The 27,082-nt window shown below is 39.9% G+C and overlaps 1 protein-coding gene across 6 annotated transcripts in view; it reads left to right on the top strand.

The window, feature by feature from the left end:
* The window catches only part of EPS8 (EGFR pathway substrate 8, signaling adaptor), a 140,917-nt gene that overhangs the window by 62,722 nt on the left and 51,113 nt on the right, over window positions 1–27,082 (top strand). For all 6 annotated transcript variants that reach the window (XM_069807808.1, XM_069807807.1, XM_069807810.1 and 3 more), the window contains exons 3-4: window positions 21,418–21,508; window positions 22,576–22,649. In XM_069807808.1, the coding sequence (XP_069663909.1) occupies window positions 21,447–21,508; window positions 22,576–22,649 (136 nt within the window). In that variant the 5' untranslated portion in view covers window positions 21,418–21,446. The remainder of the gene's footprint in view (window positions 1–21,417; window positions 21,509–22,575; window positions 22,650–27,082) is intronic.

Here is a 27,082-nt window from a genome sequence, read left to right as displayed (position 1 = left end):
ATAGCACAGAATTGAGGAACAATAGGTGATTCACGGGCTAAAAGATAGAGGGGAGTTAAACATGTATCTCTCTTTTGCAACTCAATATGTTTGCATAGGCTGGTATTCAAAGGGTCTTGATAAGCCACTATCTAACTGATAGCAATAAAGGTCCATGTATATATTTGGTATGAATTTTGTTTAAATTTCATATTCCTAACTCTCCTGAAAAGAGAGCTAGCCACAAAATTTTTACTGCTAAGGCTAAACAAGTAGTGTGTGTGTGTGTGTGTGTGTGTGGCAGGGGAATCAAGGTATAAAAAAAAGGGTTAACTTGTAGCTTTTTTCACTTCTGATAGGTGATTAACTTACTTGCATTCCTTTATGCCCAATTACAACCAACTCAGTAACAACAGGATGATCCCATTTATTCACCAGAATAAAATGTTCTACAATAATATATTGTCTTAGTGATACATTTGTGTATATTAATTTTGCAGTTGACTTGTTATGTTACTGAATCACTGAACTTTCATTCCTCCTATAACCAAGCATTTGTTTTGCTACTGCTATCATCACAAAACATAACCACCGTTGCTTGGCTATAATGATATGTACCCTCCTAATACGTTTATTCTACAAATGGTGATTTGTGCTCCAATGTACATTAACTACTAGTGCATAACATGGCATTTTTTTCCTTGAAGTAGAAGCAAAATCATATGCTTTTGAAACTTGAACAATGAATACAAATCTGAAAGGGTACAATTACCTACCTGCAAGTCAAATCAACACGGGGCTGAGTGCATGTTTTATACCTTGTGGTATTTGTCTTAGTGTCCTGAAACTACCTTTATCTTCAGAAGGCAGGTACTGTAAATTGTCCCCTTTGGGCTTCTATGATTAATACCTGTATTACAAAGTTACACACACAGAAATCACCTGGATTTTTTCTGGATCCTCTTTGAAAGTTATCCAAGCCACCGTCATGCTCGGGAGCTTGTGAGGGTGCTGGCCCCAGTGATGCGGGCTGTTCATGTAAGCCATGCCATGGAGAGTCCAGATATTGCCCTGACCTATGCCTTAATTTATACTATGTTCATCATTGCTCTCATGATAATCCTCTTTTCTTTCTTCTCCTTTCCTTGTCTTTTTTTTTTTTTGTTGCTCACCACAACAAAACGGGGAGAAATAATCTGTTCCTATGTGGAGTGGGAGATACCTTTAGGGCCATGTGATGGTTGCTGCAATAAAGATACAAATACAGTGGTACCTGGGCTGACAGCTTGTCCAAGCCATAGAGTATAACCACCAGTTTCAGCTTCCCTTGTCACTGGGGGACTGTGGCACGTAGGTCCTCCTGCACTACTGGGTGCGCGCTCCGGCTGCAGCCGAGATCCCTGCTGGTCCTGGGGCTCGTTTTGTTGTTTTAAAAGCTGACGCCAGTCAATATAGCTGTGCCTGCTCCCGGGTGTATTGCCTCCGAGACCTTTGTATTTGCTTGGCTCACGGGTTGCGTGCTTTTCCTGTTCCTCCCCAGCGTGTGCTGAGCAGAGGAGGGAGCCTGTGCTTGCTGCTCGTGCTGCTCCTGCCTCTCTCTGGCGTACCAGCGTCTCCCCGGCACTTGTGCCAGCAAAGGGCACCCGTGCTGGTGCTTCGGGAGAGGATCTGCGGCGGAGGACGGCTGCGGAGGTGGGGTTGGCCACCTGGGTTCGCAGCCAGCGTCATCCAAGTGACGCCATCCCTGCGGCGTGGGCAATCCGTGCGCCCTTCCCAACGCCACGCGTGGCGTGTTCCGTGGGCGCGGGGGTTAGCAGGGGGGCTCCGGCTTCCCCGGCGTGGGCTGGAGCGTCGCCTCCTGCTGCTCCGGAGAGCTCTCCCTTTCGTGGGTCGCTCGGAGCGCGGCTGGCGTGCTCTCAATAACTTCTCTCGTTTGAAGATTCTGTGAAGAGGCTGACAACTTATGTCAGTTCTTCTTGTTTTGGAACATATCTCCCCTTTTAAAGCAGATACATTTAACCTCTGTCATTTTTCTTGCTCATAAAGCCCGTCCCAAGGTGTTATTTAAGGGTGGATATCTCCTACTCACCTTATAGCTCTTATTGAGTGCTGGTGATTGAACTACAAAAATAGAAACCAGTGATTTATATTCATTCTTGGTAATAAATGACCTTAGGACCTAGTCTCTCAGGAACGAAACTGTAAATAATTAAGCTTTACCTTTGTGGAACCCTCATTCAACCTAGGCATCTTCTAGCTGTAATCTTGTAACAGTTAACTTCTGACTAATTCCTTTCCCAGAGACTGTGGTTACATGAGGTGGTCAAAGCAAACAAATAAAAATTAAATGCTATGCACACCTTTTTATGTACACAATATAGTAAGTGCTGTGCATAGTCAAAAAAACCCCAGCTGATATAACTGCAGAACAGCCATGCAGTAGTTCTAACTTGGCCTAGTAATTTAAAACGGGAGCAGGCTCTCGATTGGTTCCCATTGATTGGGATTGCCTACTTTACTCTGAAAATCTATCAAGACTATGAAGTTCGGGCATCTGAGTTTTGTTCTTGACCCACCTGATATTGGTAATTGAGATATTTTTTTCCTTCATATCCAAAGAAAAGGGGGTGTGGAGGAAACACAGGAGGGTGCAATTTGCTTTTCTTTTTTTTTTTTTTTTTTTTAAGTTTGGAAGATTCAGATAATGCTGATTGTCTCTCCTGGTTTAGGTTTTTTAATTGGGCAAGGCTAAGTAATATTTTGGGCATTCTGAGCAGACTGATCCGTGAACAGCAATGCTCAAGTTACAGTGTGGGATTTAATCCTGGGAGCATACTGTGGTGAAATAAATAATTTACAGAGGCATTTGGAAGTGAGTGTCAAAGATGACAAAAATGTCCAGCTGACTGCACTACTGTGCACACAAATATTACTTATGTTTTTCTTCTGAGAATCATCTTGGTGCATGCAAGTGCCTTGATTCTCATGAAATTGGAATCTTTTTCAAAATCGGTATTTAAAAGAGACTAATGGAAGCTGGGCAATTGACTGCTCTATGGTTCCTTTGCCCCCTTACCCTAAAACTCTCTGGAAAGGAAAAAATAATTGAAAACTGTAGCTTTTGTTTGGAGAGAGGCTGGTTTGCATTTCATGATGCTCTTTTTCTTTTAGAGTTTTCTTTCACTTCTAACTCATGCTATCAGTTAGCCTATCTCATAGTTGACGTGTAATGATTATCTGTGCTGAATAACTATTTCAGCGTCCAGGCAGTCTCATACTCAGTACACTGTTGTGACTTTATCCCTTGCATCCTGCTTCTAAATAGTTCTTAAATGTCATTTCTGTCTTCTAACAGGGTTCTGTTATTCTTGCAAACCCTATGGATATCTTTTTTTCTGCTTTCATAATTTGATTTTAAGTTTTGAACTGTTGATCTGAATATTTCTTATATTAGCGATCACCTTTCAAGTGTCTGTTTTCTGTGTGCAACAAGATGGGGATTAAAATTTAACAGGGATTAAAAAGAAGAATGAAAAATACTTTATTTTCCCTCTGGCCTTATTTGTAGGCTTGGGAGAGAGCAACACAGCTGACTCAAACTCTGCGGGATGTGTACAGTAGGTAAAATGTATTCTATTGTAGAGATACAGTTCTCTCTAGATAATTCAAAAATACACAAAAAATTATTCTGCTGCTTACAATTTCCTTTGTTACTCTTGTGGCTTGAAACGTATCTCAAATTCCTCAAGTTTTGTGCAATCTTTTCCAGAAACCTAGAACTGTGGATGCTTCCTCCTCCGTCTGCAGCGCTCTGCTCCTGGGGAGGGGAGGTGTCCCAATGCCATTTCTGAGTAATGAACCATCTCATGTCCAGGCCAACGCATGAGTCAGGAGTGAGAGGTTTCTTCCGTTCCTTGCCTCTGCTTGGACAGTTTTGGAAATCAGCTCTGGAAAAGCATTCGTGGTCAGTTTGGCATTAGTTTTTGTATTGCATGTGGCTAGTTTTTGGTCTGCATCCTGTGTGTTATCCTCTTGGATAATAACTCCTTGGAGTGCACTAAAACATGAGGAGGAGAGGAACGCTAGATAAGAACAGCCTAATATTAGGGAATAATGTCATTATTACATGACATCACATTTTACATATTTCCATTTCAAGAGCAAGTCCAAGAGACTATCGTCTCCTCCCTTATTAGAGCCGCCTTACTATCTTACGTACTAAGGAGAATTTACGGTGGTTAAAGACTTGTTAGACATTCAAAGCACATGTCATCTGCTGCAGTTCAGTGTGTTAGACTTTATTACTGGGAATGAGGACGCTGTGCAATGTGTGCCTGCAATTTTGAAGGAGAGCCATTGCTGCCGTGGGTTTTGTGTTCCTGGAGCACTTTGTTCTCGTCATGTGCCAGAGCCGCCTGGTCACGGGCGTTAGGGCTGCGATGCCACTTCTGCTCCTGATTAAAAGGAAGGTGGATGTTTGGCACCTCTTGAGCTTCCAGGTTGCACCAAGCCTGAGCAAGAGAGTGGGGCCATGCTGTTGACGGTGCAGGTGTGAAGGGAGCTGGTTGTGAAGCCTGGGAAACCCGTGCCGCTGCTCCTAGCTGGTGTGAAACTGTTCAGTGCCAGGGAGGGGAAGGCCCTGTGCATGGTGAGAAGTAGCCATCTGCTAAGCAATACTAAAACTTGGCAGGAGTGAACTGCAGAGGAGCCCCTGGTGCTCGCCAGTTGATCTGGGCAGCAGGAAAAGATGTTAAGATATCTGTTGGGATTTCCCTGTTTGTAGAATTATGGATTGCCTCCCGCACCAGAATCTGTGATTTTCTAATGTGTTCTTTGCAGAAGCATACAAACATCCTGGGGAGTTTTTTCTAAACCGAGCTATATATGCTCTTCACTGGGAGAAGAGGCAATGAGGAAAATGGGGGCAACAGGGCTCGATATTTCAGAAATGGTAAGGGCTTTTGGGATTATTGGCCACAAGTGCCCTTATTTGAGCCTAAAAGAGTGTATGCTTTCGCCCCATCCCTGGATAATAACTTCTCGGTATTTTCTCCAAATGAGTGTGGGTTTTAGCAAGTCTCAAGGCTGTCGGGTGAAACCTGGTGTGCCTCTCCTTTAGCTGGGTGTGAGAATCCAAACCGAGGGCCCCTCCTAAGGGACAAGAGAAACTCCTGGGTGACAGGAGCACTGTGCAAGCATGGCAGGGGTGTGCGGGCAGGAGGGGAAGGGCAGCACAATTGTGCTCGCGGTAGTAACTTTCTGCTGGCAGGACTCTCTTGTCTCATCTGCGTTTTTTTTTGCTTTGGGTGTAAGATTTTCAAGAGGTGCTGCTCCAACAGTAAAACTGGAAAGCTCATGCCCAGGAGAACAGTCTCACAGCAGGAAAAGGGCTGAATCCAATAGCTGCCTCCCTTTCTAATTTCTGTGATCTTTGACCTCCCCAGCCTGCTTAGAGCAGCAGTCATTCCATTTTTCTAACTTTGTTTAGAGAAAATGGGTGCGTATATCTCCCATTAACAGCACTGAGAGGCTGGCATTTGCTGAGATTTACATATGCTCGGAAGAACTGAGTCACAAAGCTGAATAATGGCAAAGGAAGCAAATTTTTTTCGTTATGTATTTTGTCTAGGTGTGACCTTCAGTGCTGTGGACTCCAGCTATGCTGTTTTCCCTTTGACAAAGGGCACGAAGGTAGCTGGCTTGGCCAGCTTGGCTAGCTATTTATTGTGCCACGCCTTTGGCTAAGAGTATTGACCTTGTTACGCGCGGGCAGCGAATGATTTGGTGACCTCTCCGTTCCCACCACGCAATGCAACTTCTCAATTAACGGCTTTGCTCCCACTGGCCCTCCTGCCTGGCTGACGAGGGAAACAGCCGCGATGTCCCCCGGGCGGGTGAGGTGGGTGCCCTGCAGGGTCATTTCTGGAGAAGGTGGCTCAGTGGGACGCGGAGCCAGGCCCACACCAGGGTGGCTGCCTGGGGGCTTGGGTCTTGCAGCTGTAGCAAGGGAGGTGATGGGAAAAGCAGCATGGTGCTGAGTGCTGGGGCGGCTCTGCCTTGGGAGAGGGTTTTACAGACCGTTACCAGCTGGTACTTGGGGATTTGCAAAAAGGGCTTCGTAGGGCTGAACGGTGTGCTGAGCGCGATACGGGGCAGGTTGCTGCTGACATACCAGCGTGAGGTGTGACTGAAGGTCTGCCCTCACCCACGTCCTTGCTGCGCCTTAGCAGCTGAAGCCCTTGGGGCCATTTTGCTGTGGGGTGGGCAACTGGCATGCAGACCGGGGGACTTGTCTTACTCAAGCAGTAGGCTGCATCTCTCTGACTTGCTTGTGGAAGTAGAGGACAAAACGTAGTGTTTCAGGCCAGGCCGAAGGAAATTCGGTAACACCAGATGCTGTTGCTGTGTTGCTGTCTGGCAAACGGCGTCCAGCTGCTGACTGCAGCAGCAGGAGACGTGGGACCTCTCATGCAAAGTCCTCACTGACTGCAGTCTGTGGAGGTTTCCCATCATGTTGTGGCCTCTTTTTGCAGTAAAACTGGGTTGGTATGTCGGTGAAGTAACATATGGATAGCTGGTGTTGTGGGGTAAAGGCAAGTTTGGAGAGAACAGATTTAAAAAAACATTTAGGTCGGTTTCTTAGAGCTTATGAAAGTGGCTGAGGAACATGAGAGCAGGCCCTTGTTCAGCACGCTTTTTGCAAAGTACCAGCTTGGGGTAGGGACTCTTAAGAGCTACCTCCTTGGTTTGTGGCAAAAATTTTTTAGAATGTGAGCCAAGTGTGGGTAGCCTGGGGACCCTCTAAGCTGCCCCCAAAGATGGGGCATCTGGCAACCTTCCTGCTGTCCCAGTAAACTGCCTTACCCCTGTGCTAAATCTTATTTGGGCCATAACCTCAACCCCTGCAAGCTGCAGCTTGCTCTTCTGTGCTAGATTTCAAACTCTGGCTCCTAGAGAGAAGTTGAGATTCTTGTGTCACTTTTTTGCATCCTTGTAAAGGCAGAAAGAGGGCATAGGCAATTAGAGCAGTAATTGCTTCTGCTGTTTAACCTAAATTTATCTGTGAATGACTCTGAGTTTTCAGAAAGCTTAATGCAATAGCTGGGAAACATAAATTGCCACATCCATTCACACACACACGCACCCCCCCCAATGGTTTTGCTACCTCCATCGGGAAAGACAGTATTTACAACTGTCAGTGTTAATTACCTCAGTGGTCATCCAACCCAATCAGAGATGAAGGACAGTCACAATGTGGATGGCAAGCTAAGTCCCTGTCTTAAAGTCTTTGGACAACATCAGGAACTATTTTTGCGGCTGTAGCTGGATTATTTTTTCTTGAATTACTTTGTTTCAGAAAGTCTGCTGCAGATATGCATGACAAAAGGAAAAGGAGGAGAAAAGCATAAGGCTGAATTAAACAATATGAGGAAAGAGAATAGGTTATACAAAGTTGAAGAAGCGAGGGGATAGGGTTTAGAAAAACAGTGAGATAATGAAAGATAATATATAGATGAAGTAACTGCAATATTGTTTCCCCTGAAACTTGCCTTGTGGGCTCCTATGGGAAAATAGAAGTTGACGTCTGCTTGCTTTGGATTGCTTAGCTGGAAAAACATACAAAATGATACGCATGAGATGACGTCCTTGTAGGCCTATTGGAGTGTTGATATGAGTGCTAAGTTGTAAAAGAGAGAGGAGGTAGCAGTAAGCCAACTGTCTTTATCAAACAAGACTGAGGAACAGGATATTTTTATGTAAGCCCATTTTAACACTGATTGGATGCATGTTGTTGTTACCTTTTTTTCTTTTTCTAAAATTAAGAACCTAATGTATTTCTTGGGTATGCTCTGGATAGAAACAGTATGAAGTGAGTTTAAATTGTAGTAAGGATTTAGGTTATTTATTGAGAAAAACTTTTTCAGAGTAAGGCCACTGGGCCCCTGGGTTTCCTCAGGCTTGTTTTTCAGCCTCTCTCACTAGTGGCCCAAGGAAGAGGTTGGGAAGTACTACCTTTTGGGAAATACCTTGGCATAGTTGCTCCTGCCTTAAGGATGGAAGATGACTTCTTTCCTTTTCAGCCCCATTTTCTGTGATTGTTTGGGAAACTGTTTAGAAAAACATTGGATTTTGGGGAAGCACACATGCACAGTAAATCCCTCTATGATCGGAATAACTTCCCAAGAATTTTCTCCAGGTTCTTTTATATCCTGGCTCTGCCACAGACCTGCCCTAGGTTAAGCAGCAAGCATCTTGATCAGACTCCTGCATGAAAGCATAGGTGCCTAAGTATCTATGTCAGTATGTTTCTTAATTCTTTATACCTCTAAAATGTGAATATAATGCAGTCTCTTTTATAATTTTTAATTAGAGTGGAGTTGAAAGGGTACATGCTTAACATTTTAAACATTGTCTAAAGATAGCTGAAAGCTTTGCTTCATAAAAGAGCTTCTTTAAAAGTTTTCCTTTTGTTCTTCAGTCTTATTTTCCTCTTTTAGTTGGTTCTTACAGTAATATAAAGACATATGTAATGAAACTAAATAAGAACTGGGAATGATGGATAGAAAAAGGATTAGTAGGGCAAGAAGAGTTCTGCTTTCTATAGCATTTCAGAAGTCTTTGGGTGCTTGCTAGAAGTGCTGGCTCTAATCCAATGTGCTTTTATTGGCATACATGAACAAATTATCCAGGGCACAGCTATTTTTCTTACTGTAGTAAAAACAGGGACTCTGAATGGAGGCTTTGTGTAGGACAAATATTTTCCTTTGAAACTGGGTACAAGTTTAAAGTTTATCTAGTGTGCCTTCCAGAGAAGGAAAAAAATATCCTTCTCCATTTCATCAAATAGAAAATATGTAACAGTATGGGCAACTCGGAGCTCTATAAACAAAATTTAATCATTGGTGAGGAGCTGGTGAAGTTTTATAAGAAACAGGATTTCTTAGTTGCCTACAATGTGGGAGAAAGCTCTCTTTATATAAGCTTTTGTCCTTCAAAAGCTTTCTGTGGATGCCTTCACTCTAGCATCTTTTGCAGGGCTCTACATGCTTTTTAACCACATGGATATAACCAGGAGGATAAGGGCCTTATAGAAAATAGTTCTGAAGACAACATTCATTGCTTCAAGGACTGTCTCCACGGGTAATCCTTCTTATTCCAATTGAAGGTGTAACTCACTTTGTGGCAGTATTGTTGCTATTGAAAGTTGAGCAGCCTGTGAATTCTGACAGTTCTGTTCAGTATCATGTATTAGAAGTACCAGAGAGATACAGAGTCATCCAAATAAGCATTTCGGGGGGGTGTGGGGGGGGAGACAACAAAGAAAACTCCAACCTATAGTATCTCCAGTGACTATCATTTGTGCAAGGTCCACATAAAGTAGAGACTCATCTTGAAAGGTAAAGAGATTATTTAATTCTTTCTTAGCTCTGTAGGAGGGTAACCATATCTTTTTCCAAAGATTTTAGATGGGTATTTTTTACGTCATGTTAAGATCACTAGAATCAGCTCTAGAACAATTCTTGAAGTGCATGGAAATGAGTGGTGCACTCGGATTTCCCCAACCTCATCTGTCACTCCTCCAGGCAGGAAAAGATCAAAAAGTATTACCACACGTGGCTTTTTTGGCTCCTTCTATTTCTTCCCTCCACCTTCCCACCCACGCTTATTTCACACATGCTTATTTCTAATAAAAGAACTGAGTGGAGAACAGTAAATCCATATTCTGGAAGAGTTTTGAAAGTTAGCTTACTTCAAAACCTGTGGGAACTTACTAAAAAAACAGAGTTCCTCTGAGGTTTCCTGGGAGCAGGGTATGTTGGGCTCCTGTCCCAGACAGAGGTTTCCATTGGGAACCTATCTGATATCAGTTTTACAAATAAATTGACATTGGAAATGCCTCAGCAAAATGTTTTCAATTCAATGGATGCGCAAATTGCCACAAAATACCTGGCTGTAGTATTTCAGAATCCCTTTCTAGTGATAGCTTATTAAATTTGGCTTGGTAACCAGCAATGACAAATTCCTGGACAAAATTTTCTTGTGATATGTGAAAATTCAAACTCCACAATTAGAGGTAATTGTGGAAACTGGAGCCAGAAACATTTTGCACCGATTATAATTTTTCTTTTATAAAGGATTCTAATTTTGACATCTTCAGTCACTGGATGTTTGCTGGAAACCTCGTAGTATGTGATTATAAGGGCATTGAAATTTAAAAAATATATACTTTTAGTTCTAAAAGTCAAGCCCGTAATTTGCCAATCCTGGGCATTCACATCAGTGACTGCTTTTGGAAATGTGAATTTGTTAATTGATTTGGAAAAAATTTCACATTTCTGCATTTGATCAGCTAATTTTTTAAAAAAAACAAACGTCAAAAATTTGACATTAGTTGAATATATGTTTTCATTATTGTAATGGATGTAGAGGAAGGGCTTGGCCCAGATAAATGAAGGAGAAAATTATATCTGTACAGAGAAACATATATAATTGAAACTAGAAAACCAGAGACATGAAACGCCAGAAGTTTAAATTAATTTTCTTCTCACAAATTGTGGAATCTGTTATTGTTCAGTCTATTTTCTTCCATGAAACAAATGTTCCGTGAACAAATGCTGAGTTACAGAAGCGCACTGTAAATACCGTGGCGGGGTCTGACTTCATTCAGCTGTGACCTCAGTTTAGTAAGTTCTTTTACACTTGAATCGCTTTGTGCTGAATAATGGTAGCCCCAAAGTGGACTGATCAGCTATGCTTAGATGATTAAGATAGTGCCTTTTGTTTACTCACTGAATTGCAATATAGTCTCTTTGGGTTATGTGCTCATTAATGCAAGCAAAAATTGATACTCAAGATTTTTGGTGACCCAAACAAGCATCTCCAGCTGGTGTTTGGATGCAGGTGAGTTATTGTGTGTCTGAAAGTGCTGAGAACTGCGTAGGTTGTGTTCAAGGTCGTGCATCCTACTGTGCAGTCATATGCCTGTTTTTAACCCTAGGTGAGAGGAAGCTGTCCTTGAAGTTTATTGTTTCAAATTCATGGTTCAGAAGGAAAAACATCAGGGAAATTCTGTATGATATAGAGGGACTGGTCATTTGACTTCACAATTCTGTACAAGTGAACAAGTCACATGGCTCTTCTCATATCTCTGCATTACTCCACTCTGCTGTGGGGTGGGAAATGATTTTTAGATTACTTGATTGGTGTCAAGGAGGTATTTCAAGTAGAAGGGAAAAAAAGAAAAAGTAATGTTCCCTTGAAAAACATATTTTTTTTCCAGTGGCAACAAAATCATTGTATTTTTGACAGTATTAAATTGAGTATCTCGGTTAGTTCACTTAACACCCCAAGTGATGGTGATATGGATTCTTTTTCATAGATGAAAAAAGCAAACAGGGTTTGTAGAAGTCAGTGACTGCTGGTGCTATGTCTTAAAATAGCTTATAGTGCAACTTATTTTCCAATTCTCTTTAAAAATTAATTTTGCTTTCTTCTGCCTTTTCTCTCCTCTGCCTTATTTTCAGAGTCCCTACGGTTTTGGTTTTGTTATTACCTTACTACGTGGACACTGTATTTGGGCTCCTTCTCCCGATCTCTCCCACTGTTAATGAAAAATGCAAGAGGTAGTGAACGGTTGAGTTGACTGGATGGCAGCTTAGATACCAGCTTTCAGGGCAGCGTTTTCCCCCCATAGATTAAAGACAAAGTAATTTTCTTAGGCCCCTGGGTTTGAAAGAAGTAGGATTCCTGCAGGTAACATACAGTTTTCTGTTGTTAGTGTCTATAAACCAGCTTCAGAGTCAAACCTCCATGCTGAGGTAGGGCACGGAGGGTGGACTTGCAGGTATTGGCAATGTTGCTGCTATACACTACATCTTTGTAACTACATAGTTTTGAGGACAAATTCTATTTCTTAGGTGTTTTATGTGTGCATGCCAAGTGAAAACCTGGTCCCTTTTAGGGGACATGCTGACTAGATTTGGAATTAATTCACGTACTTTCCAGGCATCATGTGTTAATTTAATACTTTCATGTATACATGACTTTGAAAGTACATTGAAAAATATTAGGGGGATATTTTTAATTACTTCTGAGAATATGAACACTCTACTAACTTTTCTAGCATTGAAATCTTGTTTAATCCCAAAAACATGTGATGGTGGTGTTTGTTTCAAATAATGTTGCCTGAAGTCATGAGCTTTTGCGTATCAGCCTCATGAAGCTTCCTTTGCTGCTGCCTTTGCACGTTGTTTGATTTAGGCCTTTCTTAATAGGGATGTTTGAAGAGGTAACAAGCATTATTAGAATAGCATGTGTTCATTTATAAAGTTTTAAAAAGAAAAGTTTTAGTTTTGCTGTTGAGCTCCACTGTGAGCTTACCTTTCAGCTCAGCATTGCTAATTTGCTGTGGTCTGATCAATAACTTTTAAATCTTACATATTTTTTCACCTTCATTAAACATAGCCTTCTCTGTTTTCATTGAACTGCATGGAAACTGCTTCCCCACACACACACACTTTATAGACAATGTAAATCTTACAGTAAGATAAAGAGTACGACCCCTTCCCATAGTAATGTTTGAGGCTTTTCAGACTTGTGTGAATTGGCCTTTGGAGCACTTTATTGGTGGAAGAGATCAAGATTTCATAAATGATGCTGGGTCCATATCATCATAGGATACCGACAAAGGGTGGTCCACGATAGTATGGAGCTTGTGTGTTTTTTAAGATAATCAGGAAACCAGTAGATGTTGCTCCTACTCAACTTTTTTTGTCTTGTTTAATTCAAGATTGTAACCTACTACTAACCTAGAAATTGGTGGTTCTGAGTAACTAGATGATGGATTTTAATGGAAATGGGCCTTTGTCCTGATTTATTCTGTGTGCTGCCATGCTAAGAATAAATTAGCTGTGTAGGGTTTTTGTGTTTGGCTTTTTTTAATATGGCTAGAGTGAAAGTTTAAGTAGGGAGCAATAAGAAAGCCTTGCAATGGGAGTCATCTATTGCCATGTCTGAGACCACGATAACTGCAGTGTCGGTGTCTGGCTACAAAGCCTACAGGATAAAAGCTAATACAGCAACTTCACCAAAACAGAAGAAAGTTAATTTGTGAAAACAAGAATTAGATCTTGCCACAGTTCTTTTAAACTCAATTAAAGAGGCATTGGTGAGTGTTCCTGTCCTTTTTCCTCCTCCTCCTCCATGTTAATTTTAATGGTCTGGTTGGAGTATGTCATTATATAGTTTCAGTTCAGCTTTTGTTATGGACTCTACCACACCAACTTTAATAATGTCAGTGTGTCATGACACAGCTATTAAGCTTGCAAGTAGATGTGGGGAGGTGGTTAAGCCAGTTTCATTTGGCCAACTTGCAGCAGCAAGCAGTATTTTAACTATGTTGGAAGTTCCCTCGTTTTTTGGCCAGACCGAAAGGAAAACTTTATCTAAAACAACAGACAACACCTAAAGACATTGTCTTGTTCATTTTTTATATACTTACTATAGCACTACAGTAAGCGTTATCATTTATTAACATTTTCACAAGCACTTCAGTGCAAGAAACTGTTCAGAAATATTTCATCAGCTACACTCACAGTCTATTTTCAATGTGAATGGGAAAACTATGTCCAAATTTCATGATCTTCTTCACGTGTGGTGTCTTCAGGGTGGTGGGAAGCATGCTTATATGGCATCTGGAAAGAAGTGCCCTTCGCACACTGTTTCTTGCTGAGTTTCCTGCTGGCGCATCTAAACATGCACACTGGTATTATAATATCATTTATGAGTTCTCATTTCTAAAGTCAGATTGATGGCTTGTTGGTTGTACACTGCAAGCTGACTTTCAAATCAGTGTCTGGAGTGCCCTCTTTTGAAATCTAATGATCTTGTTTGAAGTATGATGTAACAAGGAATAGGAGGAAGTAATTAAAAAAATCAGAGAGCGTAAAGAGAAATAAAACTGTGGTATCTGTGTTGGGTCATCTGTATTTCCCAGCCAGTGGTTCCAAGTCATTTGCTGGGTTTTTTTGTTGTGTTTTTCTTTGTTTAAAAAAAAAAGCAAACAAAAACCCCCAAACAAAACAAATTATTGTACATCTCTCTTCAGGTGGAGATAGAGTGCACTGTTGTAGCCATGTTGGGATTAGGATTTGTGAGTAAAAATAGTATCCTTTGCTAGCTCACTACCGTACTTGGGGGGAAAAAAAAATAAAGTAGACGCTTTCCAGGCACCTGGGCCCGTCCTCAGGTCTGAAATAAAAACAGTAACCTTCAAAGTCAAGTACAAATTGAGAACTACTGCTCTGAATTTCAGTAAATACTAAACTTCAACAGAATTTTAGTTCTTTGCTTTCTGTCTTGTAACTGTCTTATAGCTGTTCCTTGAACACTGGAAGGGAAAAGTTAGTGATGGTGCTTGTCCCATGGGAAATGTTTTCCCCAGTGTCCTTTGTGTGAGTGCACATGGGTGCACAGGGGTTCCTGGGTGCTGTGGATGAGGTGCCAAAGTAAGCTCTGCTGCAGTATGCCAGTGGCTCTCTAAATCCATGACCTCTTCCATTGGAAGAGTTTCTTCTTTGATCCTCTTCAAATACTTGAGGTAGGCTTACCAGAGACACTGATTTTTATGGTACATTATAATCCTCTTTTTCTACCTCATTCTAGGAATTTCTTCATGTGCCATAGACACCTTCCTCTTTAGACTGTTCTGTATGTGTTGGAGGGGGTGTTTTGGGGGTTGATTTTTTTTTCTTTCTTTTTTTCTTTTACACAAGATGCTGGTCTTCCAGCTGTGGTGATACTTTCTGCAAGGTCTGCATAATTATTCTGATCTTGGTAATTAATACTCATCCTGCTTTAGATGAGGTGGTTAATTCTCTAATTAAAAATAGCAGTGAGTGGTGGCTTTAGAGCTTGGCATATTTATTAACGTTCCTTTGTTGCAATAGGGATTTTAAGTCTTTGAAGCTTTTGTATCTATAAAGCTGTTTTATTTTCTTTCAATACAGTTCATTATAAATCATGGCCCAGACCTTAGTGAAATTAATGGAAATAGGTTGCCATGCCAGAATAAGAACCTGTTTTCAAGCAGGGTCTTTATTAGTGTGGCAGTAATAAGAGCTAAATCTATGAACAGGATCTAGCTGAAGTTGATTCATTCAGTTCTTCCTGTTGGTCTTCATATTTCTCCCCTTTCTCAAAAGATACCTATCTTAATAGTATTGTTAGAATATTTTCTTAACAGTGAATCACTGGAAAATATCACAGTAGGAAAAAGAAGATTGAATGGGCATTTTTTTATCTTATTAGTTTTCCCAACAGAAAGCTTCTCTTTTAGCTAACAATTCTTGCTCCGAAGACTGGTCTTGCATTAACATATCGAGTCTCCTACTTTGATTGGTAATTATGTCACCAAAATTTCTTAATAAATTTATCCTATCCCTCCTGCTGAAAAGAATACCGCTGATGAATTTAGTGTACTCCTACTGAAGGACTGAGAAAAAAATATTAGATTTCAGACAGTGTCAATGAAAATCAAAGCACTTTTTGAAACTGGAAAAAGCAGCGTTGATTGAGCTCATCTGCCGCACTGCTCGGTGGAAGTGAACACAGTTGCGGACCCCTCCTCCTCCTGGACGGTGCTCTGTCCCCTGTCCTGTGGTGTTGTCCCCTGTCTGGCCAGAGCTGTATTCGTCTGTCACAGTCATTAGTTTCTTGCAATGCTCCTACCCCTTTGCCCCCTTAGACAAACAGGTAAATAATATTCTGGGTTTAAGTAAAGCTTTCAGTAAGGAGTGGCATTCGGAGCAGAGAGAGGGGCACATCCAGACCTTTCCTCGCCCCCCCCCCCCCCCCCCCCCCCCCCGTTTTTTAGGCAGGAATGCCAGTTAGCTAATGTCCCATCCAGCAGAAGGGTTGTTTGGGGATGCACTAAAATCTAAATACAGGATGCAACTCAGTGCAGATTTGTATAAACTAAGATGCAGTGTAATTAACACTAATGACCATGCTGGACAGCTGCTCTGAATCCAGAGAAGACCTGAAAGTAACAGCATTTTCAAAATGATTTTATTGTGGCTATTGTATTAACATGTTTGTATTAACGTACTGGAGTACCTATTCCTTTCTCAGAAAGCTTCACCCCCCCCTCATCATTAATGAAGAGTGGCTTGAAAAAGGCAGAGGGGACAACAGCCAGAGTGGTGGTGAATGAAGTCCAAGTGTTTTGTCTTGAAACTGCATCAATTGTAGGGTCTAGCTTTCAATTTTCTGTGTGATTTTTTTTTTTTTTTCTGTCATGCTTTTGACCAGCCTTTGGATGCTCCCATCCCCTTAATAGAAAATGCAAAACATTACAGTACAAAGCTGCTGCCAGCCCAACCGGCAGCAGTTTTGTCTTACAGAAATTCTGATATCAGTGTACCGAGGATGGAAAATCCCCAGTGATCATTTCCAAAGTAATACTTACTCATGCATGCATGTGCATCTTGGTGTTTATCTCGAGGTAAGATGTTGAACAGCCAGCGGAACTCGTGTTTGCTCTTGGTTCTTGTCTGAAGCAAGTCCCGAAGCAGAGGGCAGCAGCATTTCACCTGAACCCGTGGGACCCATTTCTATCAGGAATTTTCCATTTGTAAAATCTGTGGCTGGAGTGAAGATACAAATAGGAGAGTGTTGGGTCAGAACAAGGTAGACACAAAAGGAGAAGACACCAAAATACAGGAACTTAAGGAATAACTAAAGAAACTACCTCAGCATGGAGAAACAAGAGGGTTAAAAGTAATAGCTGTTCAAAAATTTAGCATGAGGAAGGAAAGCGTGTGTGGGTGAACAGGGTGAGGTTCGAGAAGAAACAAATGAAAAATAGTAAGTCACGCAGCAAGTTAAATAGTTTTTCTACGTTCTGTAGAACAGCAGTATTGAATGCTATGGAATAGCAATAAGAAGCATTTTTACTGAATGCTTAGTGAGTTACAATGTAGCATGGATACCTCTGGTTTTTTTGTTGTTGTTTTTTGTTGTTCCGTAATATATTTAAAAGGGAAAGGGTGGAGAAATAGTGTCCTTATCTGACATTGCTACAATGTCAGATCCGCTACAGATAAATTTTGCCTTGTAATAGTCCACCCATTTTTGTTTAGGCTAGAGTTACAGCCTGTGCCTGCTATCTAGCTGGGGAAGAATTCTTGGGGGTTTGGGACATGTGATAACAATGACTTGTTACTAACATTTTCATAATCCGTAGATAATTATTGTTTCAGCCATTCTTGGCTTTCCTTTTCCTTCCCCTACATCCTCCTCTCTTTAACCCTTCCCCCTCATAATTTCTAACATATCCATGCCATTAAGCTGTTTCTCTCTCTCTTTTTTTTTTTTTTTTTTTTTCCCTCCTCCCCATCTGATATTGTGATCTGCTGCTGGGTGGGACTGATTGATTCAGGATGAGTGGAAAAGAGCACCAGTCTCTGGAATATCTCGTTTTCTTTGATGAGATAGCTCTTGCCTTCTGGAAAAGGGATTTTTAAAAATAAATTGAGGGATTTTGTTACCATCAAACCCCTACTAGGAAATTAAATGGCAGGGCGTGTGAGTTGTCAATGTGTCAGCTTGTAGTTGCGCACAGATTGTATTGCTTTCATTAGGCTGCTGTGCTACAAGGTGGGGAAGGAGAAGAGTATTTTAGCATTTGGGCATTTTTTTTAAATGAATATTTATGACATGTAATCATGTTGTATGCTGCTGTAATACTCCCCATGTTTGGGATTAGACCACCTGTAACTGTTGACTACTAAAGAACCAAAGTATATCTGACTCAGAAATGGTTTGTCTGTTATAAAGGTTGGACCCTTGTCATTTCTATTGCTGCTTACTATCAATATGCTAGAGTCCCTTCAAAAATAAAGCTGATGACAGCAGTGAAGTTGTAGGTGGATTTCTTTTTGTTCAGTCTCTGACACTGTGGGAAGAGAATTTAGTAATTATTTGTTTTTAGGAATTCCCTCCCTGTTTATAACTATTTTCTTACTGGTTTTAATAATATATTGTTTAAGATATTTATCTCAAATATATTAAATATTTATCTTATTATTTCTTATTGGTTTAGCTATTGTCTTATTATTCTGTTCTTCTTAAATTCTTATTTCATTTTCCTGTTTTTACATATTTCTTGTTCAGAGTAAGCATGATGTCTTCTCAAGATCCTAAGAAAGACATGACCGTTCTTGGACATATTCACAAGTAAACTGTTGATACTTGAGGGCCTGTTAAAGAGGGATCATACAGTTAATTTTGAAGGGTGTTTATCTTAAAGTCTAGGACACCAGCGTATGTTGCTGTGAGCTGCTGGGCTGAGGTGAAAGGGAAGATTAAAGAGGAAGTAGAGTTTATTAATAGACTCCTGGACGAGAATGGCTTTGCAGTGTGCACGGCTTGACTTTTGCTACAGGACGGGTTGTAAGAGATGAAAGAGCATTTGAGATGAGAAATACAGCAGAGAAAGCTGTATAAGTGAATAATAAACAAAGCTCTGCACATTCTGTTTCCTTTTATGTTTTTTCCGTTCTCTCCATCATGCACTTAAAAATTTTTAAAGTGTTTTCCTAAATTGTTTGGGGTTGTGGGTTTTTTTAAAATATTTAGGTTGAAAGAGATGAAATTGCCTGATAATTTTGGGGGAATTAGGAGTAGCTTTTTGATGCTGTTATAAATATTTGGCCTAATTATAAACAATAACTGTAAGATGTTTGTTTGTATTCATATTCAGGAGATTTCTTGAACCAAGGGATAGACGCATTGCATAGCCTCTTGAAATTGTCATGTCAAAGTAGTTGTCTTGGCATTTCAAAAGCATTTGATTTTGTTTTTAACAGTGGAAAATTGCATAAGGAACAGGAAATATTTTTGGCTTTACTCAACTATCAAATAGCAAGTGGTGTTTTGTTTGCATATCAGCTAAAACTCACTAAAACTTTTGTGCTTGCTTGGCAGAACAAGCTGGGTTGTTGGGGTGGTTTTTTTGAAAAACAGACAAAATTTCTGACTTCAGTTTTTCATTTTCACTTGATTCAAAATACAATTTTAAAGCTTTTTATATTTACTCTAAGTGGTGTTGTGCCTTACAGTGGGCAAGTATTTAGTCATGAGACGTGTTTTCTTCCCCTAATGTGAAAATCTGCTGCTTTAAAACTCAGTGTGTATGCTAACTTCAAAGGCTGAAGCTTTAAGCTGTAATATAGTACATTCCTTCTACTTAAAACATGTTTCACAACTTTCATAAAAGTGGAGTACAAATAACAAATCAAGTATTTGTCAGATTACGATGTCAGAGGAGTGAAATAATTGTGAGGGAGTCTAAACCCAAGTTTTTTTCTAGATCTCACTTTAAAGCAGATAGTTGCAGAATTTGTTATAAATAGGGCTATGAAAAAATCACAAATGATAAAAGGGTATGGCAAATAGAATTATTAAATAAATGTTAACTTTATAAAAGTGTGTATGGAAAGTAAAGAAAGTGGGGGGATACTGAAAAGTGATGGACATAATTTGTATGAGGTTTTTTGATCTGGTCACTCTTGGGAAGCTAATCACAAGATAAACTGTTAAGCAGGGTAGCAAAATTGAGCAATGATTGCAGATGATAAGAATCAATAGCTGATAGGAAGTGTTGAAGATCTTAATGGCAGCATGAGCTGTGCACTCTTGAGTAGCTCTGGTCCATGCAGTGACTGAAACAGAACAAGGAGTGCACAGTGACCTGGCAAATTCTGCTGAGAAAATGAGTATTTTTATACTTTTAAGTCATGGGACAATTTCAGGATGCTTCCCAAGGGTTGTAATTGCTAATGAATTGAGCAGCAGTCGGCACAGACAGTAACTTATTGGAGACAGCTGCTAAGTACTGAACTCTATAAAAAGTGGCTTAGAGCAGCCAAACAGGCTACCAGGTTGGATACATGGTATATTCTTGGGGGTGTGCAGGAGGAATGGAAGGAAAATGTGGGTATGTCAGTAAACACGTTTTGCAAGGAGCAATCAAAGATTTAAAAGAAAAAAGTTTTAAAAAAGAGATACTAAGCAAAATTACCAAGTATGTGCTCACTAAAGGCAATACCACACTTCCACATGATTACATTTGGCACGTAATCAATGCAGCTCGGTTCTAGTTAGCCTCGCTAACTGCATCTCAGGTAGGAGATGTCAGGTGTTCCTCAGAAAGGTATAAAAATGACTGTTCTCAGTACAAAAGACCAAAAGCAGCTCAAACATCTCTTGAACTGCCAGGAGACTTTAGAGCTGAGAACGGAATTTGATTTTGATTGTATTTTTGCATGAAAGAGGAAAGTAGCAGAACATATGTGGATGCAAAATACAGTATGTGCTGTAGGTCAGTCAGCTGCTGCTGCTTTGTAAAACAGGAAGAGAACAGTTAAAGTGAGGCAGTAAGTTGACTTAGTGATTCAGAAGATAAGCTGGTTGTAAGGTGACTCTAGTACAACAAAGCAGGTTGTGCTTACTTTGGAAATGGAGCTTTTGTTAGGTACGTATTTTATCTGATGTACTTTTGACTATTTTGCAGAGTTAAAAGAAATCTTCTTTCTGTTTAATGACTGAGATGTAGAGAAATATTCAAATATGTGTTATTCATATATGTATAAATGAAAGAATATTTGCCCATGGTAAATTTGAATAGAGATTTGTTAATTGTTTACAGGCTTATGAAAGTCACTTTCCAGAGTCAATTCTAACTTCAATGGGCCCATTATTAAAGGCAGAAGGCATTCTTTTAACTGTTTCATCATAGCTTTTTCAGTATTGTTGTTATATGAGAGGTTTCGTTTGGCATGCCAAACTTTCAGGATGTTAAATGCTGCTGGTTTAAAAAAAAAAAAAAAAAAAAAAAAAAAAAAGGCATTTTAGTCCCAAAATAGCTAACCAAGTTTCTTTTTGTGCTGACAATTGTGTTTTGTTTTGATAATGCATCTTTCTAACAATTCAGCTGATAAGTTTCATAGAATATGTATCAAAAGGTCATTTCAAAAGTTTCATTTGAAAGAAATGAACAGAGGATTAAAATCAAGCATGCTTGACTATTAAAGTTGCCATTTGGAACATCTTGTTCACTTCTGCGGTAGATGTTGTTCTTAGTTTAGTCAGCCTTTTATTTCTAAAGCTGTTCCTAAAGACCATTGTATCAATAATAATAGCTTTATTCACTAAATTATAAATTATTTGAAGCAATAACTATCAAATTGCAATTGGGAGAAGTTCCATAACGGGTCTTTAAGGCATCACCGTGATGCAGATAATAACGATTGAGCTTGTTGATGCAATTTCTTTCCCATTTCAACCATAATTTTCTCATTAGGTTTGCATTACATCTGTATTAAACCTTCATCTTTTAAGAGACTTTAATTCATATGCTGTTGTTCCTTTTCCCAGATCGTTTCCTTCAGTAAGTGACGATAAGAATGAATGGACATATATCAAACACCCCTCCCGGTGGATATGGAAGTTATTTTCCTCAAATGAAGTAAGGTTATGCCTTTTGATTTTCCTTTGATGGAAAAAAATAGTGTTGTATTTTCTTCTTTATGCTTTTATTTCAGATAGAGCTTAATTATTAGATCCCATTGGAATAATACAAAGGCATTTTCTGTAAAAGAATGTGCAGTTTCCAAATCATGTAACCAAACCTCATGTCAGATATCATCTGACTGATTTTTGTATTAGTGTGAGGGTAAAGCTGTATTAGTGAATGGAATCATCTGGAACAGAAAAATAAATTGCTGTAGACATAACATACTTATTATATTGCTTGGAGAGGTCTTTGTATGCCTGAGATGTTTAAGGTTAGCTCTGAGTGAATGCATTTTTATGTATAAAAGATGAGGCTGCCTTTTCCATCTGTGAGAAAATACTGTTTCCCAGCAAACAGAACTGAGCAACTGTTACCTGAAAGTGTTACCTTGCCTGAGACGAGAGGATGCTCCCTGTATCAGAAGCATGGCACTGGGCTCATTTGCAGAACTAATGAGATCTGACTTAATCTGATGCCAAAGATGTATTCCTGTATGCAGCAGGGCATCTGTGCTGTCATCTGCTTCTCATATTGTTGTTCCTTTAAAGCGAGTTTGTATATGACTCATTCTTGTTGTTACACTAGAAGGAAGTTGCATTGCCTTTTCATTTGTTGTAGGCAATGATAGTCCCTTGATAGTCCTTTTAAGTCTTTTATGAAAAGCAGTTAAAATTGTTAAAAACGATTAACACTTTCGTATGCAGGAAAAATTGGCGTAGTCATTATTATTATTAAGTGATTTTGATTATTTTCATTATCGTAGTATCTATGTGTATACCACACCCCCATTGTGCATGACATTGTATTAATGCGGCAAAAAAGAGCTCAGAAGGGCTTCCAGCCGAAGTGAAACATGCTTTATTGTATTCATGGTGCTGAACAAATACCCAGGATCATTACCTCTGTTGGTAATGTCGTATGTATGTGTAGGCCTACATAAGGGGAGGGATTTTTTGAATGCCTGTCTCTGTGTGGCAAATACATCTATGCAGAAGTTAACCAGAAATGTTTTCTTCCAGTGGCTATGGCTCCCCAACGTTTGCTCAGGCAGAGAGGGAGCAGAATTCAAGAACAAGTGCAAAAGCTCTTTATGGTAAGGCAGCATGAAGTCTCTAAACTTTTATGTTAAAATTGTTGTTTAAATATCAATTGTGATGTCATGGTGGGAATATTTTATGCATATAAATCTGAAAGTGTACGTACATACGCGTGGATATGTATGTCAACAAAACTAAAGAATAAAGTGATTTTATTCCTACTAAAACTAAATAGGCTAGCTAGAAAATGTTTTTATGGTTTACTAAGGAGAGAACTCCCACCTGCTAATTTTTAAGGCAGCAATGTATAAAGCTTTCATCACAAAACTAAGAGTGAACCTATAGCTAAGGTATGTACCAGGGAGAAGGCATTCGGAGGTCTAGCTGTGCTACGGGTTTGATTCATGACCTGTGTCTCCCCCTGCCTCCCCAACTTTATCCCCTGCTGGCAGAAAAGGAATTTACAATATTATTCTTGTTTGACACATGGATTTCATGGAAATTAGATTTGATGTAACAGATTTGGAGTCTTATTTGGCCTGCTATTTTCAACCAGCTTTGCGACTGTCAAACCTGATGTTACTTACAAATGCCTAACTGGTGTTGCACTTAACCAACTACAAATGCTACTATTTGTCTTGGCTGTATACGCTACTCTGTAGCCCATGGCCAAATCACTGTGGAGGCAGAATGTAGTCATGTTCCTTGCCAGCCAAATCGCACCGTTTCCTAGTCGTCCACGTCTGCTGCGAATACATCCTGCTGATAGCAGTGCTGGTAATGGAAATACAAGCAGCAAGGAGGCTGAGAGATATTCTGTGTGTAAATCTGTGCCTGTTGTTAAATGCTCTTTTGAAAGTCAGTACAACTGACGAGGCTGGAAGAACGAGGTTTGCAGTGAGAACCCGGTCCTGTGCAGGACCCCCCCCACCTCAGCCTGCGCTCCCTTGTTGCATCTACCACTTCTGCAGGTTAACAAACTGGAAAGCTCAAAGAGCGGTGGCTAATAACTGCAACATCCCTAGTAGTAACTAATTTTTTCTCCCCGCTCTTGTGGGTGGGCTGATGGCGGGGAGTGACCTCGGAGGTTAGGGGAGTGGTGGCAGGATGCTTTGTGGCATTAGAACAGCGTTAACTTTGCCCTTGGGAGGATGCCCTACAGGCCTTGAGCTTGGTTACTCACCCGTCAGCACGAGAAGAACTTTGTTCTGTTGGTTGCCTTGTTGGCTTTCACACTCTTTTGAAATTCATGCGGCTAAAAGCCCACAAAGGAGATTAGGGATCTCCTAGCTTTGTGTCCTCTGACAAGAGGAGTGGTGTGAAAAAGCTGACGTGGTCTGGTGGCTGAAGGCACTGTGCTAGAGTAGTGTGACGGTCCACTTCTAGAAAAATCAGCAAAGACAGAAGTAAAAACCATTTGAAACTTTTGTCATTTAAAAATGATGTTGCATGTGAATCATTCAAAGTTTAAATTTATTTTTTTTAGTGGTATGCTACAAAAGTCAGTCACTTGACATAGTATTAAAGGCAGAAACTGCAACTGAGGAAAATTCTGAAGTGATCACTTTGAACAGTGATTTCTGCATCCTGTATGGGTTCATTCAACAAACTGATTGCTTGTGTTGACAGAAATAGTAGGTGGTAACAGAAAGCAGCAAGAGACATTGCAAGAAACTCTTAGCAGATTATTTCTTTATGAGATGTTATAAGAGAGTTGCACTTTTCTTTTTCATTTAATATCACCATCATAATTTTTCAAGAGTATGTGGTTTGAACAGCGTGGCAGTATCAGTAAGTGTCTTAACCATGTCCTTTAATCATTGTGGGCTTTTAAAATAATTCCTCTCTGAGCTTTTTCATATCAAATGTGATGGGATAGTCATATGTCAGTAGAAGATGGGGACAACTGAGTAAATTTGAGGTATTTAATGGTGAACAGCCTTTTACTTCTAAAATACTTAATTGAATTCAGGTACTAATTGAAAATGCTTACCATATAACTGCTGAGTGGTGGTTCCTGTAAAATGAATTGTTGATCTTTGTTCACTTCCACTGCTGGTAGATATATCACAAAACTGTAGTTGCAGTTGCCAGGAACTGAATGAAGCAGAAGACTCAATTATCCTGGAGCTCCGAGTGAAGATACATTGGCACAGGTTTTAGAGAGGAGGTGCACCTTTTACTGTTTCTGCTCTGTTTTGTATGCGTAAAGAACTAGGCTGTCTGTATCACCAAATGCATGAACTGGAGAAAACAAGGAAAACACCTAAAACCTTTCTCAAATTCAGGGCAATTATTTTTTTCATTTTAGCAACTGTGGTACCATTCTGCTGCATCCCACGTGTGTCTTTTCTTTCTTTGTGACGTTAGGGGTTTTTGTGCATGCTGTCCCAAGGAGGGTGGGAAGCAGTCAAGTGATACTGGAATTGTTAAAATGTGTTAAAAATGCTTATTATAAAATACGTTATTTCTAATTGATTTATAATTAATAACTAAAGTATTTTATTTGAGCCATGAGACTGAAAGTCTATAAAGCACATTGGAGGTGTCCTAGCTTTCTTTCTATATTTTGTATTATGTACAAGTATATTAAATGTACATATTTTATTTATGTAAATACATAAAGCTCATGAATTTAATAGAGTCACATATAATATATTGGAAAAAAATATAATTTTACTGTAAAAGTAAAATGGACGATGTTTTTTTTGTTTTGATAAAATGTGACAATTGTTAGCAGCAAACTTTGTCTGTGACAAACTTCCTTTTCTTGGAAGACTTTTGAATGTCATTTGGACTAAAGCGCCTATCCATGGGTAGCAACAAGTGAAGATAGTACCTGGGTTCCTAAGTGACCACTTGATCTTGAACTCAATTTCCTCCAAGCACAGTAAAGACCAAAAAATTATGAATAATGTGTATATATACGTATATATTACGTGTATATGTGTGTGTATTTGCGCACACACACACGTGTATATATATGTGTCATGGCATGATGTTTATCTCTTGAGGGGACAGTGCTGAGGTGATTCATGATTGTTCAGTCATCAGGCAGAAGATGGCTACAGTGCCAGTGGGAAAGGAGGCTGGAGTTTTGTTGGTGTTACAGACGGTTCAGTTAAAAACTAGACCGGAGCCATCGCTATCTCTGATGTGGTTATCTGAGAGCAAAAACTTCCTTGCAACTGCCTTTTTTCCTGTTTCAAATAATCCTTTGTTTTCACTCGTTTCCTTCCTGATATGAACCGTTTTCTATTTGCATGACAAATCTCTCACTGAACTGGGAGGAAAGATGCCCTGTGCACATTCTTATGGGGTTTATTTCATCATTTTCTTCCTGATTTTTCCATCTGAAATGGATTTTGGCTCACACTGTCATCTGTTGTTCTAGCATTGGCTTCTCCATCTGTCTTCTGCAGCTCTGCTTGCAGGGAGATGTGCAGCGTCAGTCGGCGTCGATAGCCAGGGCTGTGCTGGGGGTTTGCCAGAGAGTGACACAGCCCCATTCCTCAGAAGTAGTAAGCTAATGGTTCATTCCAAATTGTTAGGTTATTATACAACATAGAATTGAAAGATGTTGCTGAAATTGTCTTCACACCACATCAGAAAAGGCTAGCTGTTTAATACATTGTTTATACTCTCATGGCTGTGATTAGGTGCTAGCAGTGAAATTGCATGTGTATTTTTGCATTGCTCAAATATCTCATTTAGAGCAAGAACTATAGTGTAATAAATTCAAGGAAATCACAAGCAGATCATAGACTAGGTAAACGAGTCCATTAAAAGAAGCCATCCATGTAACATGCTTGTATTATTTGATACTCAAATTAATTGACAACTGAGTCCTAAACAATACACTTTTTTTGATAGCTAGTTCCACATAGCCATCAGGGAGAAGTTTGTGGCATAAATCTCTGAAAGTGATAGTGTTTGCTCCTCTGAAAATGAGATTTGTTTTGGACTCAAGTTTGACCTTTCTCCCCGGATGTGTAGGTCACATATCCTGCACTTTTCTCTCAGTTTCAAGTTGAATTTTTCCAGCTGCTGCAATATGTTCTTAAAGGGATGTCAGCAATCAGTCCAATGCAAACCACTAATATATGGTAGTAAACTAAGTATTGGGCTTTTCAGCTTGATGATGTGTGGTAATAATTTATACTGTCACTCCAGGATTCTTAGGACAGCTTGTGAGGGAGACTTTTAATCCATGTCCACGTGGATTGTCATCAGATTTTGGAGCTTTGTCTCCTTTATACACTGTACAGATATTTTCCAGTTTGGCTACGGAAGGGGGAGATGGGAGCCACCATTACCCTTCTTTGTGTTATCATAACCATAGCACTGATAACATTTATTACATCTGGCCTATGCAATTATTTGTAAGACATTGGTGGAAGTCTAGGCATCGAGATTCCTCACTTCTGTTTTAGGCTTTTAGGAACTGAAAATTTATTGTGTGTGAAGGTATCATAGCCCTAACCAGCAC

Source organism: Haliaeetus albicilla, chromosome 19, assembly GCF_947461875.1.
Source record: "Haliaeetus albicilla chromosome 19, bHalAlb1.1, whole genome shotgun sequence".
Taxonomy (NCBI): domain Eukaryota; kingdom Metazoa; phylum Chordata; class Aves; order Accipitriformes; family Accipitridae; genus Haliaeetus; species Haliaeetus albicilla.
Note: the sequence above shows the minus strand (reverse complement) of the source record. Positions and strands in the feature narration are given on the sequence as shown.